Source organism: Leuciscus leuciscus (genome assembly GCF_965113295.1).
Source record: "Leuciscus leuciscus genome assembly, chromosome: 12".
In the NCBI taxonomy this organism is placed as follows: Eukaryota; Metazoa; Chordata; class Actinopteri; order Cypriniformes; family Leuciscidae; genus Leuciscus; species Leuciscus leuciscus.
Genome location: NC_138736.1, coordinates 1,581,087 through 1,602,497, shown reverse-complemented (window position 1 = coordinate 1,602,497; position 21,411 = coordinate 1,581,087). Strand labels below are relative to the sequence as shown.

The window sequence follows — 21,411 nt, the reverse complement described above, 5'->3', positions numbered from 1 at the left end:
GTATGGTGTTCCTAATAATCCTTTAGGTGAGTGTGTGTATATATATATATATATATATAATTAAAAAAAATTAAAAAATATATTTATATATAAGTATGAGATGCATCGGCCCAGAAAGCACGTTGGCCCACCGGGAAAGTGCCCGTTCAGCCTGATGGCCGGTCCACCCCTGCCGTGAAGACCAATGCCATGTTTTCGAATGTTGTTTCTACTATTGTTTAGAAATGTAGCTGATATTTTAATAGCCAACAAAGCTTGATAATTGTTAAATATGTAGAAAATTATTCATCATTGTGCAACACAATATGGATACCACATGCCAAGGCAACTTGCACTGCTTAACTTAATAGTGGAAAAGGAGAATGTTTTTTGACGCTGAATGTTGGATAAAGCGCGTTGTGAGCATGGGTATCACACCTGAGTGACTGATTGTCATGGAAATGTCACGTACTGTATCTTGTCTCTCTGAATTTTTAATCTAGATTTATACATACACATAACCACATGAAAACCTCTATGTGTACACTCTTGTCCAATGAAAAACTGCGTGGCACGAATTTACGTTTTAATAAAAGGGCAATTTTAACTTTAATTATCCTGCGTATTCTACGCCCACGATACCAAGTAAGATGATTTGATCAAACATTACAACAGTGTTATTATAGTTAACTAAAACCATAATCATTTTCATCACTTAAAATGTCAACTGAAATTAAATAAACAACTAAAGGCAAAAACGCTCAAATCTGCTCTTGACTGAATAACTTTAGCTTTAATAAAGATTCATCTATATTTAATTTACACATGTAGGGGGAGAGTGGGGACAGTTGCAACATTGCTGATTTCTCCAATCAGGAATGAGCTGGAGTCATGACACTCCTACTGCACATGCTCAGTATGCCCCTCCTTCTTTCTGGAAGTTAAAAGAAGGGGTACAGTGTGAGAGTGTCTCAACTTGGGACAGAGATGCTGTCCTATGGAAACCACTTCTCGCCTATCTTGCCTGCCTGAGTGTTTATGAGGTTTTTCAATGTGTGTGTGTGTGTGTATATATATATACAGTGGGTATGGAAATTATTCAGACCCCCTTACATTTTTCACTCTTTGTTATATTGCAGCCATTTGCTAAAATCATTTAAGTTCATTTTTTTTCCCTCATTATTGTACACACAGCACCCCATATTGACAGAAAAACACAGAATTGGTGACATTTTTGCACATTTATTAAAAAAGAAAAACTGAAATCAACTGAGCATTATTTTGCCCAGTATATTGAGAGTATATTAAGTAAAAAAAAAGTTAAAAGTTATTGTTTATTATTTTATGTTAAACAGGGAATCTTGCTCTTGGATCCACAGCTGTCCAGTCTTCCATATACAATTATGCAATAGCTCAAAAGGCTGTTGAAGGCAACAGGAATTCACTGTTTAGTCTTGGGTCATGCAGTCATACTAATGCGGACAGGGACCCCTGGTGGAGAGTTGACTTGGGGGAAAACTGCAAGGTAACCAGGGTTAGCATCACTAATATTGCAGAGAGGATAAATGGTGCTCAGATCCGTATCGGCAACAGCCTGGAAAATAATGGCAACAATAATGAGCTGTAAGTATTGTCTCTCTCTCTTAATTCTTTCACAAATGTTTTGAAAATTATTAAATAAGATGATTACTTTTAATAAATCCTTTTAATACAAACTTCTTTGACTGAAGTATATTTAATATGCTTCATGCCGTTTTGATACGCCCCTCTCTATTTCTCAGTTACTCTGTGTCTTCACAGGGCTGAAGCTGTTGTGTCCATTCCACTTGGAGAAACAATTTTTTTTTTTAGTTTAATCCTATTAAGGGGCGATATATCAGCATTATTATACCTGGGCGCAATGAATATCTTCATCTGTGTGAAATTGAGGTGTTTTCAGGTGAGCAGTACAAGTAGAGAGACATGTGTAGACATTTGTATTTATACTATGTGTACATTGCCTTAATAATTGTTTTCTGATTTCATTGCCAGATTAAGTGGAATGAGAGGATGTTACGCCACACTCCACTGACCCTACAAGCAAAATATCAAACTTCTGTTTTCTGAGCAATACTAATATTGCACTTTTTTTTTTTTTTTAAATGCACCTGACTATTAGACCCAGTTTGATCCAGGGGTTTGTGTATTTACACATCTTTGTTTATATCTCTGCTTTTTACATCAGTAAATTACTACAGCATTGCATGTTGTATTGTAATTTTTTGGATAAAAAAGAGGCTTATTTGGATATTTACAATGAGGAGGTAACAAAGTAAAGAATTACATTTTACAAAAAAGAGAAAGAAAATAAAACCATGGAGAGAACAAGGATTTCCAACCTTGTGTCCCAGAATCAACAACACAACCACCAATTCAACCATTATTAACTTTTAACTTTCTGTTTAAATTGGGCAAAAAAGGCACAAAAGCACAATAGACAAACTAGAAATGTATAAAATAAATAAATAATGAAAATAAGAGCAATAGCTTTAGGGGAGAGCTCGGCCAAAATAACAAACAAAACAAAAAACAAACTAACCCAGAAATATCTCTCTAAATTTAAGACCCGGTCTCTCAAGACAGCACTCCTGACTGCGATCACATGTACCAAGTGGATGTGGGACCTGCAGTCATTTTCAGTCAGCGAAACATGCCTGGAATTTGGACCGGCTTACTCGCATGAAATCCTGATACCCCGACCCGGATATGTGCCCAAAGTTCCCACAACCCCCTTCCTGGACCAGGTGGTGAACTTGCAAGCGCCACCCATGCAGACCCAGACCGTTTGTTGCTGTGTCCTGTTTGTGCACTGCGTATGTACGTGGACCGCACACAGAGCTTCAGAAGTTCTGAACAGTTCGTTTACTTTGGAGATCAGCAGAAGGGAAAGGGTGTCTCCAAACAGAGGTTGGCCACTGGATAGTGGATGCCATCATCTTGGCGTATCAGTCCCAAGGTGTGCCGTGTCCCCTTGGGGTGAGGGCTCAACCTACAAGGAGTGTTGCCGCCTCCTGAGCGTTGGTGTGTGGTGTTTCTCTGTCAGAAACATCTGCAGAGCTGTAGGCTGGGCAACACCCAGCACATACTCAAAATTACACAATCTCATGGTGGAGCCGGTTTCTTCCCATGTGTGAGGTACAGTACAAACAGGTTAAATTTGGAAAGGCTGGCTTGGTGTCCTGCCTGCAATGCCATTCCCCTCTCATGGGGGATACAAGAGTCTAATTTGCTCTACAGGTGAGTTCCCCGCCTGGAGAACCCTGGATGGAGTTCCTCCAAGCATCCTTCGGGAGTTAGACGCGATGGGGCATCCGACGCCAGGCCTAGTACTCGTGTGAATGCCCAGTCGGTCAGCCCCTGTATGGGCTATATGCCCCATATGCTGTGATTCCCTCCTGGTAATACCATATGTGTATTCTTCCACTGTAAGGTTTCCCTGTTGGTAAACCTGTGTCTTTCCGTGGGCAAATTCAAATCCGTCTCTGCATTGGTAATGGTTCCATCCCTTTCTAGGCAGGGCCTACCGCAGGGATCTTCCATAAGCAGGCTGGGTCTTCCAGCAACGACCCGAAACACACAGCCAGGGCAACTAAGGAGTGGCTCCGTAAGAAGCATCTGAAGGTCCTGGAGTGGCCTAGCCAGTCTCCAGACCTGAACCCAATAGAAAATCTTTGGAGGGAGCTGAAAGTCCGTATTGCCCAGCGTCAGCCCCGAAACCTGAAGGATCTGGAGAAGGTCTGTATGGAGGAGTGGGCCAAAATCCCTGCTGCAGTGTGTGCAAACCTGGTCAAGAACTACAGGACACGTATGATCTCTGTAATTGCAAACAAAGGTTTCTGTACCAAATATTAAGTTTTGCTTTTCTGATGTATCAAATACTTATGTCATGCAATAAAATGCAAATTAATTATTTAAATATCATACAAAGTGATTTTCTAGATTTTTGTTTTAGATTCCGTCTCTCACAGTTGAAGTCTACCTATGATACAAATTACAGACATCTACATGCTTTGTAAGTAGGAAAACCTGCAAAATCGGTAGTGTATCAAATACTTGTTCTCCCCACTGTATATACAGCGCAAGGTTTATGCGCATGCTCTAAGTCTTCTCCGTTTTTATTGTATCTCTGTGGCAGAATTACAGCACCACATACTGGAATTGTCAGTCAGTAGTCAATAAAGCTGACTTTATTCCAGCCTTTGCATCTCAGTCTACTATTAGTATCTTGGGCTTGACTGAGACCTGGATTCGTCCAGAAGACTCAGCAACCCCTGCTGCTCTCTCTAACAACTTCTCTTTCTCTCACACCCATCGCTAGTCTGGGGAGGGGTGGGGGTACAGGTCTTCTCATTTCTAACAATTGGAAATACTAAACTCTCTCTCTTCTCTATGCAATAACAACTCATTTGAATATCATGCTATTACACTTACAACTCCAATTAAGATCCATATTGTAGTCATATATCGCCCCCCAGGTCAACTGGGAAGTTTAGTAGAGGAGCTGGATGTGCTGCTGTCATCTTTCCCTGAGGACGGCACCCCACTTGTAGTCTTTGGTGATTTCAACATTCATCTAGAGAAACTGAATGCAACAGACTTAATTTCTCTCCTAGCCTCATTCGATCTCAAACGGCTCATCACCACAGGTAATCACAAATCAGGCAACCAACTAGACCTGGTTTACACACGCAACTGCATCACAGACAACATTTTGGTGAAACCTCTCCATGTCTCTGATCATTTCCTCATTACTTTCAATCTACAACTCTCTACCCATGCACCACCAACCCCCTTACCAGTCACTTTCAGATGAAACCTGCGCTCACTTTCTCCCTCCTATCTGTCCTCTGCTGTGTCATCTTCTCTTCCCTCACCCTCACAATTTGCATCTCTGGATGTGAATACCGCAACAAAGGTATCTGTGCTCCATTTTAACATCTTCTTTAGACAATATCTGCCCTTTCTCCTCCAGGCCAGCACGTGCTACGCCCTCTAACCCCTGGTGATCTGAGGTGCTTCATAAACACCGGACCGAACTCAGGGCAGCGGAGAGAAAATGGCGCAAATCAAAAGACACATCTGACCTGAGTATGTATCAATCTCTGCTCTCTTCATTTTCTGTTTATGTTCATGCTGCAAAATCTTCACTTTCCACAACAAGATCAACAAAAACTTGCCTTGCCTTGTCTAATCAGCATCTTGACGTGTTTAGTCTATAGGGATGCGCGTTTGAATATATATTGTCACAGCAGTCTTTCTTTACAAATTAACCTCAACAAATTACTTGTCTGGCCTTAAAATATATAATTCCGAATTTATCACTTCCGCGTATCCATGTGAATGGAATTATTTGACAATGTTTTGTCTGTACAGAGGTAAAGGGAAGGAGGCCTTCACAGGGGAGAGACTAGCTGACACTTCAGGACTGCGTTGTCGTCGTGTCCAGGCGCAGGTCCTTCATCAGATCTGGAGTGTGTGTGTGTGTCCAGGTGCAGGTCCTTCATCAGATCTGGAGTGTGTGTGTGTGTCCAGGTGCAGGTCCTTCATCAGATCTGGAGTGTGTGTGTGTGTCCAGGCGCAGGTCCTTCATCAGATCTGGAGTGTGTGTGTGTGTCCAGGTGAAGGTCCTTCATCAGATCTGGAGTGTGTGTGTGTGTCCAGGTGCAGGTCCTTCATCAGATCTGGAGTGTGTGTGTGTGTCCAGGCGCAGGTCCTTCATCAGATCTGGAGTGTGTGTGTGTGTCCAGGTGAAGGTCCTTCATCAGATCTGGAGTGTGTGTGTGTGTCCAGGTGCAGGTCCTTCATCAGATCTGGAGTGTGTGTGTGTGTCCAGGTGCAGGTCCTTCATCAGATCTGGAGTGTGTGTGTGTGTCCAGGCGCAGGTCCTTCATCAGATCTGGAGTGTGTGTGTGTGTCCAGGCGCAGGTCCTTCATCAGATCTGGAGTGTGTGAGTGTGTCCAGGCGCAGGTCCTTCATCAGATCTGGAGTGTGTGTGTGTGTCCAGGTGCAGGTCCTTCATCAGATCTGGAGTGTGTGTGTGTGTGTCCAGGCGCAGGTCCTTCATCAGATCTGGAGTGTGTGTGTGTGTCCAGGTGCAGGTCCTTCATCAGATCTGGAGTGTGTGTGTGTGTGTCCAGGCGCAGGTCCTTCATCAGATCTGGAGTGTGTGTGTGTGTCCAGGTGCAGGTCCTTCATCAGATCTGGAGTGTGTGTGAGTGTGTCCAGGCGCAGGTCCTTCATCAGATCTGGAGTGTGTGTGTGTGTGTGTGTGTGTGTGTGTGTGTGTGTGTGTGTGTGTGTGTGTGTGTGTGTGTGTGTGTGTGTGTGTGTCCAGGCGCAGGTCCTTCATCAGATCTGGAGTGTGTGTGTGTGTCCAGGTGCAGGTCCTTCATCAGATCTGGAGTGTGTGTGTGTGTGTCCAGGCGCAGGTCCTTCATCAGATCTGGAGTGTGTGTGTGTGTGTCCAGGCGCAGGTCCTTCATCAGATCTGGAGTGTGTGTGTGTGTCCAGGTGCAGGTCCTTCATCAGATCTGGAGTGTGTGTGAGTGTGTCCAGGCGCAGGTCCTTCATCAGATCTGGAGTGTGTGTGTGTGTGTGTGTGTGTGTGTGTGTGTGTGTGTGTGTGTGTGTGTGTGTGTGTGTGTGTCCAGGCGCAGGTCCTTCATCAGATCTGGAGTGTGTGTGTGTGTCCAGGTGCAGGTCCTTCATCAGATCTGGAGTGTGTGTGTGTGTGTCCAGGCGCAGGTCCTTCATCAGATCTGGAGTGTGTGTGTGTGTCCAGGTGCAGGTCCTTCATCAGATCTGGAGTGTGTGTGTCCAGGCGCAGGTCCTTCATCAGATCTGGATACAGCCTGGATCCGGCGGACTGCGGTAAACCTCGGGATAAACAGAGAGTTTATAATAATAATATTATATATAATATAATGATATTAGTATAGATGCCATTCTTCTTATGATGTAACGAATACATCAGTATTTCTGGGAATTGTTCTGCTTTAATATCTTAAACGGAAGCTTGTGAAAGGCCCGGTTCAAGACATACAGATCCAAGAACAGTCGTAACCCACTGCCTTTCTTGAGTACGATGAAGTGAGGGCTGTAAAATGTACACACATGGAGGAGCAGCGAAGGGGGACATTGAAGTAAAGAGAGAGAGAGCCCTAATGGCCATTTCTATAACATCAGAAAGGAGGAGACTTTGCAGGATACAGTCAAGTCAGGCAAAAAACTGAAAAAGAATTCCAAACCTATAAGCAGTGACAGAAACTTTTCCACACTTAAATACAACAATAATAATAATAATAATAATAATAATTATTATTATTTTATTAAACAATGGTAAAAAAAAAATTACAATGCTTGAAACAGCCTTTTCAAAATCCCTTATATCTGCCGTTACTGACAGATTAATTTGCATGTCCAAAGTCTTGAAAAGGTTTACATTGTGCTGATGTTGTGTTTACTGAGCGCTACATTTCTTCCTTATTGAATGAGAAAGCAGACACAACCAGAACTGCACAAATAAAAGAGTACTGTTTACATTGAGCACACATCCTTTTCTAACCGACATGACAAAACTACACTATTTGAATAATTTGTCCTAGTATGCCAGGAAAAGTGTTGTGATATAAGAACATAAATAATGACATTATTATATAATTGAAATGTTAGCATAACAATTATTACATTGATCAGTAAATGGTACTGAACTGTACCTGAATTTAACTCAAATCCTGTTAACATGTACATGTTGAAAGAACTTCACACTAACAAAGTGTTTTGTAAGATAATTTGCATTGTAAGATCATACTATACTGACAAACATGAATGTAATGGAGGATGTTTTGAGTTTAGCATCTCAAGTTTAGCATCCCAGTTCAATCCCATGCGGAGCATGCTGGGAAATCGACTGTACAGTTTCAGCTGTCAACAAAACATGATTCATGTTATTCCAACTCAAAAGCATGATTCTTTAACAATTTTAAGTAAATAGAGTGTAATGAAATCAAATGTTGTCTCATTTCAATAAGTAAACTGAACTAGCAGCAAAAGTATTTGGAGTGTTTTAAATGTCTCGTTCTGACAAATATTTTATAAAATTGTACTTGCCTGCAAGTTTGTCTCTGTAGCATTTTCAGTCCTAGACTATTTCACTAAAAAGACAGAAAGTGACACAAAAAGTGCAGGCCAATGTTATTTATTTTAATATAAATAAAACTGGTGATTACTGAAAAAAGTTATCTAGACAGTTTGGCAAAAATTCTGAGACCAAAGCATTCGTGCTATTCCTGCAAAACACGTGGCATGCAAACAAAGCTAAAATTACACAGATCACATCCTGATCACAAGATCACACATTAATTATCTGATTACATGGTAAGAAGTTCCACATTTGTGATATGGTTACACACCATCTAAGAGACTTTGGTCAGTCCACTGCATACTTTTTTTATTCTATTCCTTTAAAAAAAAAAAAAATATATATAATATTACTAATCTGGAATATTAAGAATCGTAATAGAAACTTGCCTGCACATTTACATTGTGAACCCCCTTTCGTGTGTGCAGTCTTTGGCACCAATCACATTAGTGAAGCCTGAGGGACACATACTGTAAGTCATACTTACTGGCATTGTCATGATTGCATGATTGCATGATCTTCATTAAAAATGATAATATAGTTTAGCTGCGTTGGCAAAAAACTAAATCTGCTTTACAACCTTGGGTCTTAAGTGGCTTGGAAAAACCCCTAAAAACAGATTCAGCACCAGGTAAACTCTGTGAATGGCACGACAGACAACACTTTTCACCAAGTTCTCTCTAATAGTGTAAAGGAAAGTGCCACTTGCAAAAATCTGCAGAGCAATGCACAGTTTGTGCCGTTCCGACAAGTCGAACATTTAATGTATTATTCCAACAAATTAATTATGTAAATGAGAAAAAAACATTATCTATCAAAAAGTACTATCGCGCTGCGCTAAAGGACTTCCCGCATCAGATCTAATCTTGTTTGCATGAAATAAGCTGCTCGCAAACAGGTTTAAGCTTACACACACATTGCTATGACAGCAAGTCCAGGATGAGTCGAAGAACCAAACTAACCAAGATCATGCCATATCGCCAACAATCAAATCTAGCGAACTGAGTTAACGACATACGGAAAACGCACCCCAGAACAGGGAAACAGATCAAAAACAAACATAACCCTGACAGTAATGGTCCAGTTGATGTTTATTTTACAGATATCAGATAAGACTTATTTGATTGGGAGGGCCTTAATTCAATAATAAATAGAGCATCATTTCTGAGCACAATTTTATTCAACTAGACCATCTTCAGACTGCTGGTTCGTATTCGTATTTATATCTATGTTTAATAGCACATTTTTTGTTTGAAATGTTTTGACAGGGCATAATATAACTCATATGGTAATATATTGGATAAAAAAAAAATAGCAATTGTTTATAAACAAATATTAATATTGGTTTTTTGTTGTTAATATAAAAAAATATTATTTTTTTTTACAAAAAAAGCAGATACCGGCTGAATTGTGAAGGTTTTCTGTGAGGTTGATACATTGACGAATTCCAGGTGAGTTGAAGGTTTATGCACTCTCTACACCGGGGTAAAATTTTTTAAATGTGTACGTTTTCTTATAATTTTTCCCCAATGAGAGTCAATGGCAGCCATATGAACCGAAAGTAGGAAAATATACAATTTGGCACACTTGTAGTGATTGTAAAGAACAGTAATTGGACAAACTTTGGAGTGTCCAGGACAAACTCTATAGCGACACCAAACAGTTCATTATTTTTACATTGAAGTGAACTTTTGAACCATTTGATCTAGAAAAATAAAACTTAGTACACCTGATTCCTCTCGTGATGCTGATCTAATTAAACACCTTATATCAAGACTCCACCGGTAACGCTTTATAATAATAATGGTCCTTCATTAATAAGTAACTATGCATGAAGTCATGCAGGACTAATGAGTAGTACATTAACACAGCTACTACTATTAACTAATGTAGAAACAAGCTTAACTAATCAGTAAGTAATGTCAAATTTGGGAGATAGTTTCCTTATTAGGTAATCAATAATTAATGAATGAGATTAGCCTCATTACTATTAACTAACTGACAAATTAAGTCATCATTTTTACTCTGAATATAGCCATAAAATGCATCACTAATTACTCAAGTGTTACCTAGTCACTATGCAGGAACTACTTGTGATCTGGGCAATTATTTTAAAGTGAAAAACAGTCCTGGGCTGCGTTTCCCAAAAGCATCGTAAGCCTAAGTTGATCGTAAAAACGATCGTACGACTGATCTTAATATTACGGTCTGTTTCCCAAAAGCATCGTAGCTTAAGTAGCACTTGAAAATCTTCGTAGAACTACGAGTGCTCTGGAGTAATCGTACATCCCCAAGTGCATCGTAAGAAGACAGATTTATGAGGACACCTGCAGGACAACCGACAGATTACACTTTTATCTAGATTTAACAGATTACACTGCAAAGTGAGTACAAATATAAGGTTTTGATTGTACTTTTTTATTGTACACTTTATTGTACTTTTTTTTTTAATGAATGTATAAATTAAATAATAAAAAAGGGAAGAAAAAATACACATCTAAATTAAATTAATGAACAAAATAAAATCATAAAAGAACGAAGCAATGTGGGAAATATACTTCAAAGACTGGGCAAAATATGGATGAATAATAAATAAAAAAATCGGTCAATGACTTGCTGACGTGCACGAAAACCAGCCATGTATTGGGCATTTCTTGCGGACCTCCTTCCTTGATCTTTGAACACCCCGGGTTGCAGTTAGTTTGCAATGTCCACCCAGATGTTTTGTTTTTCCTTATTTGTATGGTGTCCTTTAAATCTGTTCAAAATAACATCTTTGTTTCGCCTCTAAAATTAGGCCTACATTAATTTAATCTTTTTTGAAAGGTATCTTTTCTTGTTTGTCTTTTTGTTCATACATTTTGTCAGTAGGCTATCTCTGCCTGAATGTAGACTTTAGACTTGTCTTGATTGCTAATCCACAGATGATGATTATTAGGTTAAACCTAATAATTAAGGCTAAACGTTCAGAATACGATTCCATATAAGGTTGTATTTCAGCACTTCGCGAATGGACAGCGACTCTTAAGTAGCACGTAAAACGCGTTCTCGCGCGTTCATGTTAAGTGCACTTTTGGGAAACGCTCGTGGAATTGCTGCGAGCGTTCGTAACCTTGCACGTAGAAAGCGCTCTTAAGAGCTAAGATACATCGTTATCGGGAAACCCGGCCCAGATCACTACTAGTCCTATAAGAGTGACCAGGTACTTGAGTAATTAGTGATGCATTTTATGACCATGTTGAGAGTAAAAAAGGACAATTGTTAACGTCTCAGACACGTTAATGTTGTGATTAGTAATTAATTAGTAATTCTTTATAATTTGTCATAATTACCTATTAGTTCTTACTATCATTTAGTAATTTATTGATTAACTAATAAGTAACTATCTTAGTCCTAAATTCGATATTACTTACTGATAAGTTAAGCTTGTTTCTACATTAGTTAATAGTAGTAGCTGAAGTGTTAATGATAGGTAGAACTACTCATTAGTCCTGCATTACTTCCTGCATTTAAAACAAAGCAAGGCAAAATGATAAATATTTATGATGTCCACATGAGCTACATCTGCTTACGCAAACTTTGATCAAATTTTGAATTATGAAATCATAATGCAGCCAAAAGATAAATTATGAGAAACATAAATGAAATTGAAAAATAAGTATTTGATAAGTAATGTTAAATAAAGAAAAGTTAACAGTCGGTAATTAAAAAATATGAAATAATCAAATTACAAGTAACAACACAAATAAATACAATATAATAAAGATACAAATTAAACAAACAAGTTCTTCAGGTCTTACAGTAGTAATCAGGTATAAAATACTATAATGTGTAAATTAAATATAGATTAATCCTTATTAAAGCAAAAGAAGATTTTTATGATTTTAGTTAACTATAATAATATTGTTGTAAACTTTTACCAAATTGTCTTAGTATCATCGGTGTAGAGCAAACTCCACTAAGGCATTTAAAATCCAAAGAACTGAGTCAGGTTAGTCACATTACACTCACTTTAAGTCATGGGGTTCTTCCATTCTATTTCATAATTACAATAGCAATATAATTTATTTTTTGTTTAAATGAGTATGAGAAATTTAAAATGATTTCTTGTTATGAAAATGATGTGTTGTTATGTCTTATATCAGGATGGACATGCGTGTGGTTTTGTTTCTAACACTTTTTACTGGGATGTGTGTCGCTGATTCCCAAGGTACGTTTAGAATAATACTAGTAAAAATACCTGGATTTAAAAATCTGTAATCATTGTGTATCATTACATATTAATCACATTAATTTATTTAAATTATAGGTTGAAATATGGTAATCGAAAATCTGTGATTTATTTATTTATGAAGACTCTGTGATATCATTTATTTTTCTATTTATTAATGTGTGTATAACTGTTATTATTTTATTAACAGACACACCATCGTGCTCTTGTGTTCCAAGTGAGTGTTCTTCATTACTTTCAATGTTGTCAGTAACACATAAATAATATTCTTATTGAACATTTGGTAACCAATAAGGGATAATGTACATCATCAAGACAGTTGTTATTGCAAAATAACCCATGGCTAGCCACAAATAAATAATGTTGGACACAAAATAGGCTTGATTTGAGTTTAAATATTTTATTAGCTCACTTGTAATAAATGCAAATCTTCTGTGACGAAATGTTTTTCCTAGCAAGACAAACGAACAAATTCAAACAAGACAAACATTTAATGAATAATGAAGCCTACAGTCATGTACACCAAATTAATAATTACATGGACATATTGATTTGAGATTAAACCATTTAAAATTCTTACAGATTTATTATCTTAGAATCCATACCAGTGTAAAAAAAACAACCATTCGGGCAACAAGACAAACACTACAATAGAGGTCTTCATGGGTCCACTTTGATCCCAAAACACAAGGTCTGACCCGAGTGGGTTCAGGTCCAAAACTTCGACGAGTGCCTCGGACAAATGTTTTTGAAACAAAAAGCTTGCTGAATTTCACTACTTGAAAAAATATGCATTGCATTAACCCTGCTTGCATTTTAATGCATTGTATTCATTCAATTCATAACATTTCACACACGTTTTTATTATAAAAAAATTCTATAATCCATATTCACCTTTCAGATTTCACTTCCAAAATATTCATTCTGTTTAAAAATACAACCTATGATATTCGACAGGCAATTTTCGGTCCATTTTATTTCGCTTTACAAATTCACTTCCACAAATTCAGTGGTTCAAATTCGACAGAAAATTCAACATTTGACATCCAGGAACGGCAAGAATATCAGTAGATTTCCGATTGAAAATCTCCATAGCTGTTAGTCGATCTCACCAGCAGGAGGTGCAAGCGGCTGTTGACGAAGAAAACTAAAAAGCAACGGGTGACCTATATGGGTGACAGCTGTGATATATATGGCACAGCTTAAATATACAACCATGTTGAATTTCAACCCATAAAAATGCAAGCCCTAAAAATACAATGCATTAAAATGCAAGCAGGGTTAATGCAATGCATATTTTTTCAAGTAGAGCAATTCAACAAGCTTTTTTGTTTCAAAAACATTTGTCATTATTTTACTTCCATAGGTTCGGTATAGAGGCCTCGGGTCTCGGATAATTTAAAAAGAATGTGCTTTTCCGAATGGACCCGAGAAGACCCAAATTCTTTTAAACTATGTCGGGTAGGCTTTTTAACAATTTTTTTAAATAAAAATTTTAAAACAATTCTCTGCCAACGTTATAATCTCACTTTTTCTAAGTTCTCTCTGAATCCGCGCTTCCGCAGAGATGAGGTAAATAGCTCGGCAGACAACACTAGCGAATCCATGATTTATTATTAGGGTTATCGATTTAATTTTTATCAAGCTATAGCCTATGTTTATTTTCCCAATCACTGGTCACAATTGAAAGTCAAATTCAGAATTAACTTGTATCCATTGAGCAGGCAATAATATAAAGTAACAATAAATAACGTACTCTGTGACTAACGTAACCTCGGTTCCCTGAGAGTAGGGAACGAGTATTGCGTAGCTATACGCAGTGGGGAAACTCCTTTCCAGTGCGGGCCCGAGCCTTTTGGGGGCCCTAAGCAGAATTTGATTTGGGGGCCCCCTCCCACCACGCAGAGTAACCTGTGCTTGGCGATTATTGACACAATGTCACGCTATAATGTTACATTATAAATTAATACAATGAGGTTATGTAAATAAATACTTAACAAAAAATAGATACTTAAAGTTTTAACTTTTTCTTTACTCTTTTACTAACTCTTGGAAACTTCTGAAAACAAACTGTCACAAAACATGTTAAAATAATTATTTGCAAAATATCCTCCAACGTTTTGCAACACTTTGCAGTTTGAATGATGTCTTGTATGAAACATGACGGAGTATGTTTTTATGTTTCCACTGTTCGATCGCGCCCGCGACTCACACACACACACACACACACACACACACACACACACACACACACACACACACACACACACACACACACACACACACACACACACAACATATTCCAGCTTTGTAATCTTCCACTGTGATGTTTCCAAGCACATTTTTGCGCGTGTGAAGAGGATGATTTTTTCCGTCGATATTGGAACGTGAGTGAAGTACAAAGCCTATGATAAAGAATAGTTTACCATCCAAATCCATCGCGAATGTTGAAACATTTTGATTCTAATGAGAGAGGTAGCCTACGTGAGCACAACGCCGCTTACTTTCACTTTCGCTTTAAATTATTTCGTTTTGGCTTGTTTATAGTTATTTTTTTTATTCTTGTTCTGTTCTGAATATCATTACATTTAAAGGATAAATCATTGATCAAATAAAATTTTTGTGACATGGCTTAACATTACCGTGACTTTGCGCACAAATTGTCTATGCACGCGAGGTTATGCGCATGACTCAAACACTGGCAGACACAACAGCAGTTGTAGGCAGGTATATTGATCATGAAATCAGAATTTTCTTGTCTTGAATTATTAATCCTTTCATTCATATATGTCACTTGTTTAAGTTAATTAATATGTAAAAAAACAAACAAACAAAAAACCCGATTGGCCGGCCCTGCTCCTTTCCTCAGATTATTGAAGCCAATTTTGTAAAACGCATTGCAGCTGAACAGCGAGCACAGTAAATGGTAAATGGTCTGCATTTATATAGCGCTTTCACAGACCCAATGGCCACCAAAGCGCTTTACAATATTGCCTCACATTCACCCATTCACTCACTCATTCATACACCGACGGCGGTGTCAGCCATGCAAGGCGATCCAGCTCGTCGGGAGCGTCGGGAGCTGGGGTTAGGTGTCTTGCTCAAGGACACCTCGACACTTGGTCAGGTGGAACCGGGGATTGAACCACCAACCTTCCGGTTTGTAGACAATCTACATGAACCACTGAGCCACTGCCGCCCCAGTGAGAACAGTGAGTGTCTGGCTCACTCATTGGCTGTGCTGCGCCAAAATGGGCATTGCTATGTCTATAATAGAGCCCGAATTCGCCATTATAGCAGGTTTAAATCAACAAACTTGCCATGTGGCCGGCTACGCAATACTCTCAGGGAACCGAGGTTACGTTAGTAACTTTCGAGAATGGTCACTTCGTATTGCATTGTTATAAGCAGTGGGGACGCAATGTAAAACGCCGCACTATAAGTAACTGGTTGCACACTGGAGCCCAGGACCACTGAGCTCACAGAAACAAGCCAGAACCCCTAAGTATATATCGATAAGACCGGACACCGTCGGGTCTGATTATGTATAGAAGTATATCAGAACCAAGCCAGAGGCGGGTTTCATAATAAGGGATAATGTGCTAATGAACAGTAACATGATACATAGATAAGACCGGACATCGTCGGGTCTAGATCATACAGAAAGGACCTCAGCCTGCAGGGAAGGAACCTCCATATTATAAAACCTCACAAATGTGGAAGGCGAAGACCAACCGGCCGCCGCACAAATGTCCTGAATAGGAAACCCAGAGGACCAAGCCCATGATGAGGCCATGCCCCTAGCTAATAATGCAATCACCTGTGCTCTAAACGGTGTTGAGAGCACCTTAGGTACATAGCCGTGTCTGGGTTTGAGAGTGACTTTGGAGTCACCTATTCCAAACTCCAAACAGGAGGGGCTCACAGAGAGCGCCTGCAAATCTCCCACTCGCTTGATGGATGCCAGTGCCAGCAGGAGAGCAGTCTTTAGCGAAAGTGGTTTGAGATCTGAGTGGTTTGAGTGGTTGTTCTTCATTTTTCTAGAAGTAGAGTTTAAGAACCTTGCTGTATTTTTGTGTAATTTATTAAGAGAAAGTACACAGCCAACTTACTCCGATGAAAGTTACTTGAACGCAGCTTCTGTTCGTAAACACGACTTTCCACCTCGTCAGTATGAGCTTACCAGGAGGGCTTGAATGCACCATTAGCCTAAATCATCAATTGGAATTATTCAGGATTAAATCAGACAAAAGGTGCATCATGCCATGCCATGCATTGTAGATGCGTACACAGAAGCTAACTGCATTTTTAATGTATCTTCCAAAGACAATGTTGATAGCAATAGAAACAAACTTTCGCATAAAGAAAGTGATATTTCCACTATAAATTGATTTCCAGGGTCATTTTTTAAAACCTTATTAAATATATAAATCATCATGTATGTCAAGGTCTTAATTTTGATCGATCAATTCAGCTAGAATAATAAAGCACTACTGTAGGGCTGTTACCAGTAAAATAAAATCTGTATCAAAAAAATCCATCTTCGCTCTGCAGATGTGGGACGTGCAGAAACTGACTCTGAATGGCATTAGATGTCTTTTGCACAGTATAATGCATTTTCACTGCAATTACAATTGCATAAATAATGTTATGAGATAAAAAAAATGAACATAACAGTTTGAATCAAAACAAAGAAAGGCCGGCTTCAGAAACCCGGATGAGCTGTGTGTTATCCAGTGTTGCTGTTGATGATGGTCATTATCTGGGAATATCAGACCATGAATGTCGCGACTGACCAATCAGAATCAAGTATTCCAGAGAGCTGTGTAATAATCATTAGGATTACATAGGTTTAGAGTTGTCAAAAAGTACCGACTGCGGTACCAAACAGTACTGAAATTTAAAAATTGTGACGCTTGGAGCGCTGAAATTCGAATCGTAAAATTTTTGTCACATTTAAAAAAAAAATCAGTACCGTTTGATACCAAAGTCGGTACTTTTTGACAACTCTAGCTTATAGCTTTATTTTGCCCGTTATATTGGGATTATACTTTAGAAGATTAAAGTAAGTTATTGTTTATTATTTTATGTTAAACAGGGAATCTTGCTCTTGGAGCCACAGCTGTCCAGTCTACCACATACGGTGCAGCAGGAGCTCAAAGGGCTGTCGATGGCAACATGGATTCATTTTGGGGTGGTGGGTCATGCAGTCATGCTAATGGGGACAGGGACCCCTGGTGGAGAGTTGACTTGGGGAAAGCCTACGAGGTAACCAGGGTTAGCATCACTAATCGTGGAGATTGTTGCGGAGAGAGGATAAATGGAGCTCAGATCCGTATAGGCAACAGCCTGGAAAATGATGGCAACAATAATGGGCTGTAAGTATTGTCTCTCTCTTAATACTTACACAAATGGTTAGAAAATGAGTAAATAAGATAAAATTACTTTTAATAAATCCTTTTAATATAAAAACTTGCCTTTGACAGAAGTATATTTAACATGAATCATGCCGTTTTGATACGCCCCTCTCTATTTCTCTGTGTGTCTTCACAGGGCTGTGACTGTTGAGTCAATCCCAGCTGGAGTAACAAAAACATTTCAGTTTCAGCCTATTAAGGGGCGATATGTCAACATTATTATACCTGGGCGCAGTGAATATCTCACACTGTGTGAAGTCGAGGTGTTTGCAGGTAATGGACAGTGAGAGAAGACTCTGTGATAGAATTTGTTTATGTTCTTATTAATGTGTGTGTAACTGTTATTATTTTATTAACAGAAAAGTACACATCAACGTACACTTGTTTTCCAAGTAAGTGTTCTTCATTACTTTCAATGTTGTCAGTAACACATAATATAACATAATATTCTTACTGAACATTTGATAACCAATAAGGGATAATGTGAATCAACACAGTTGTTATCGCAAAGTAAACCCTGAGAGGCTGATCAGGACCTGTCTTAGTACATGGCTACTAACCACAAATAAATCATTTTGGACACAAAATATTCATTTAAGTTGAAATATTATACGGCACTTGTAATAAACGCAAAGCTTCCATGAGGAAAAAAATATTCCTAGCAAGACAAACGAACAAGTTCAAACAAGACAAACATTTGGGATAATGTACTGTCATGTACAACAAATTAATAATTACATGAACATATTGATTTGATAAAACTGTTTTAAATTCTTGCCTGTTTATTATCTTAGAATCTGTTACAGTGTACAAAAACAATAATTTGGGCAACAAGACGAACACTATAGTACTCTTAATACTAAAAATACTTCAATACAATCTTAATATTTGAATAAAATCAATAACTATAACAGAGACTCAACTGGCACCAGTTGTGTTTGTATGAAACGAGAGAGAGCGGGTCCACAGCGTGATACAAGAAACATTAAGGAAAGGCCGGCTCCAGAAACCCGGATGAGCTGTGTGTTATCCAGCGTTGCTGTTGATGACGGTCATTATCTGGGAATATCAGACCTCTGAATGTGGCGACTGACCAATCAGAATCAAGTATTCCAGAGAGCCGTGTAATAATCATTTGGATTACATATAACATTATTTTGCCCATTATATTGGGATTATACTTTAGCACATAAAAGTAAAAAAAAATATATTGTCTGTTATTTTATGTTAAACAGGGAATCTTGCTCTTGGAGCCACAGCTGTCCAGTCTTCCACATACTTTGGAGCAGGAGCTCAAAGGGCTGTCGATGGCAACAGGGATTCAAATTGGGGTGGTGGGACATGCACTCATACTAATGCGGACAGGGACCCCTGGTGGAGAGTTGACTTGGGGGAAGTCTTCAAGGTAACCAGGGTTAGCATCACTAATCGTGGAGATTGTTGTGCAGAGAGGATCAATGGAGCTCAGATCCGTATCGGCAACAGCCTGGAAAATAATGGCAACAAAAATGAGCTGTAAGTATTGTCTCTCTCTTAATACTTACACAAATGGTTGGAAAATTATTAAATAAGATAAAATTACTTTGAATAAATCCTTTTAATTTGAACTTTGACAAAAGTATATTTAATATTTCTGTTACTTTGTGTCTTCACAGGGTTGAAGCTGTCGTGTCCGTCCCAGCTGGAGAGACAAAAACGTTTAAGTTTAAGCCTATTAAGGGGCGATATGTCAACATTATTATACCTGGGCGCAATGAATATCTCACACTGTGTGAGGTTGAGGTGTTTGCAGGTGAGCAATAAAAGTAGAGAGACATGGTGTGTAGACACTTGTAATATTTATACTATGTGTATGTTGCCTTAATGATTGTTTTCTGATTTAATTTCCAGATTAACCCTCTGAGGTCTGAGCTGTTTTCTGGGCCCTGGAGGTGGTCTGACATGCTCTGACATTTGTGTTTTTTTCTGTTACTAGTGACATTTTCATGGCTAAAGTCTAATTACACTGTATTCAGCACAAACTCTGCTACAATAATATATCAGCAGCATGTATGTAAAAGTTTGTAGTTTTGAGATAATGACATTTATGCGTGGTTTGTGAAAATGCAAAAAAGAATTCTCACTGAAATAAGGCCATGAAACCCATACTGATTATTTCTTCACAAGACTTTTGAAAATTGTATGACATAGCCTAGAATATTTGCTCCAAAACTATGTGAAAATCACCCTGACTGCTCATTCAGATAAGACAATATATTGATTTAAAATTTCTAAGACGTGTTTTGTGTGACAAAGCCATATGCGAAGGGGCGTGATCATCTCATGAATATGTAAGCTTTTCACACCTGAGAAAGACAAAGACACTCCCCTAACTGCCCTATTAGGAGCGATCAGGCCCTGTCATTCAGAGCAACCTTGCACAAAGAATGAGGAGATTTAAAAAAGAATGGCTTTTAGATTGTTTGGATTTATTTACAACACACACAATCCAAAAATACAAATGACAAAAGAGCACATTGAAAACAATGATCCAAAGACAGAGACCTTTGTGCCATTCCTAAAAACATACCTTTCATTTCCAAGGTGTTTGATTTTCACTTTACCATGTTCATGTACAGAGACTCATGTGAATGTTGAAGTCAGCAGGACTCAGTTGCATCTGGTCCCTGAAAGAAAAAAAAAAAAGAAAAAAACTGTGAACATACTGATATCAAGAGAAACTATAGGGCTGCACGATTTTGGGAATAGATTTTAGATTTTTCTGGTTAAAATTTCTTTTTAAAATTCACAGAATACACACACACACACACGTTTCCAACAATATATAATGAACATGAATATAGGCCTTGTAGGCATAGGCTACGCAGTGCTGCATAAAATAATAATAACAATAAATTAAATCTTCCAAAAGATTTCAAGAACAACTACGCTAGAGAAAAATATATTGATTATCATATGTTACTTCAAATGTTTCCATTCGTTATGATGATATGAAATGAGATAATAGTAAAAACATAAAGCCTAATGTTTGGTGCATTTTTCCTTTCAAACGCAATCGCGCTCCAAAATATGATACATTAAAACCCACAGCGCGCTCCAAAATATGATACATTATGGTTATACATATCTATGTTTGAGCATAATATTCACCATATATCTAGCAACAGTTCAACTGCAATGTGAAGTTTATGCAACAATACCATAAACTAATAAGTAAGAATTTCTTACCTTACATCTTTCTTGTCTTCAAATCGCGTTCTTCTTCTTCTTAGGTAAATCCAATGTAAGCTCAGACGTGTCTTCCAAACTCGAGGAAAAGCAGAGACTTGTGAAGTGTTTTGGTGTTTTGTGTTTGAGGTAACGAGGGCGTTCGCGTCCCATGTGGAGATTTGCATGTGAATCTCTTTTGCGCGAGTGGGCGTGTCGAATTAAAAAATAATTAGCAAGCGTTTGAGATACTGGACATCCTGTTGGTTTTATACAAATTACTTAAACAGAGAATATTTGTTTTCAGTTTGAATCCGATCATTTAAAAGTACACACTTAAATGTGTATAAAGGTATAAGGCTCATAAATGTGTGAGAAGTATTCGCTGAGTTATGTT

At 38.3% G+C, this 21,411-nt stretch overlaps 2 protein-coding genes across 3 annotated transcripts in view; both read left to right on the top strand.

The window, feature by feature from the left end:
• Positions 1-2,128, top strand: part of LOC309510722 (uncharacterized protein) — a gene marked incomplete at its 5' end in the record, with an annotated part of 96,917 nt that extends 94,789 nt beyond the window's left edge. The window contains one exon of the mRNA XM_082185592.1: positions 2,011-2,128. Within this exon, the coding sequence (XP_082041718.1) occupies positions 2,011-2,015 (5 nt within the window). The 3' untranslated portion in view covers positions 2,016-2,128. The remainder of the gene's footprint in view (positions 1-2,010) is intronic.
• Positions 2,129-9,552: 7,424 nt separating this feature from the next.
• Positions 9,553-21,411, top strand: part of LOC309510952 (uncharacterized protein) — a 229,888-nt gene continuing 218,029 nt past the window's right edge. Inside the window, exons 1-7 of one of the 2 annotated variants that reach the window (XM_082185972.1) lie at positions 9,553-9,610; positions 12,305-12,369; positions 17,489-17,768; positions 17,944-18,080; positions 18,167-18,199; positions 19,043-19,322; positions 19,463-19,599. In XM_082185972.1, the coding sequence (XP_082042098.1) occupies positions 12,306-12,369; positions 17,489-17,768; positions 17,944-18,080; positions 18,167-18,199; positions 19,043-19,322; positions 19,463-19,599 (931 nt within the window). In that variant the 5' untranslated portion in view covers positions 9,553-9,610; position 12,305. The remainder of the gene's footprint in view (positions 9,611-12,304; positions 12,370-17,488; positions 17,769-17,943; positions 18,081-18,166; positions 18,200-19,042; positions 19,323-19,462; positions 19,600-21,411) is intronic. The other variant, XM_082185973.1, reaches the window with a different exon arrangement.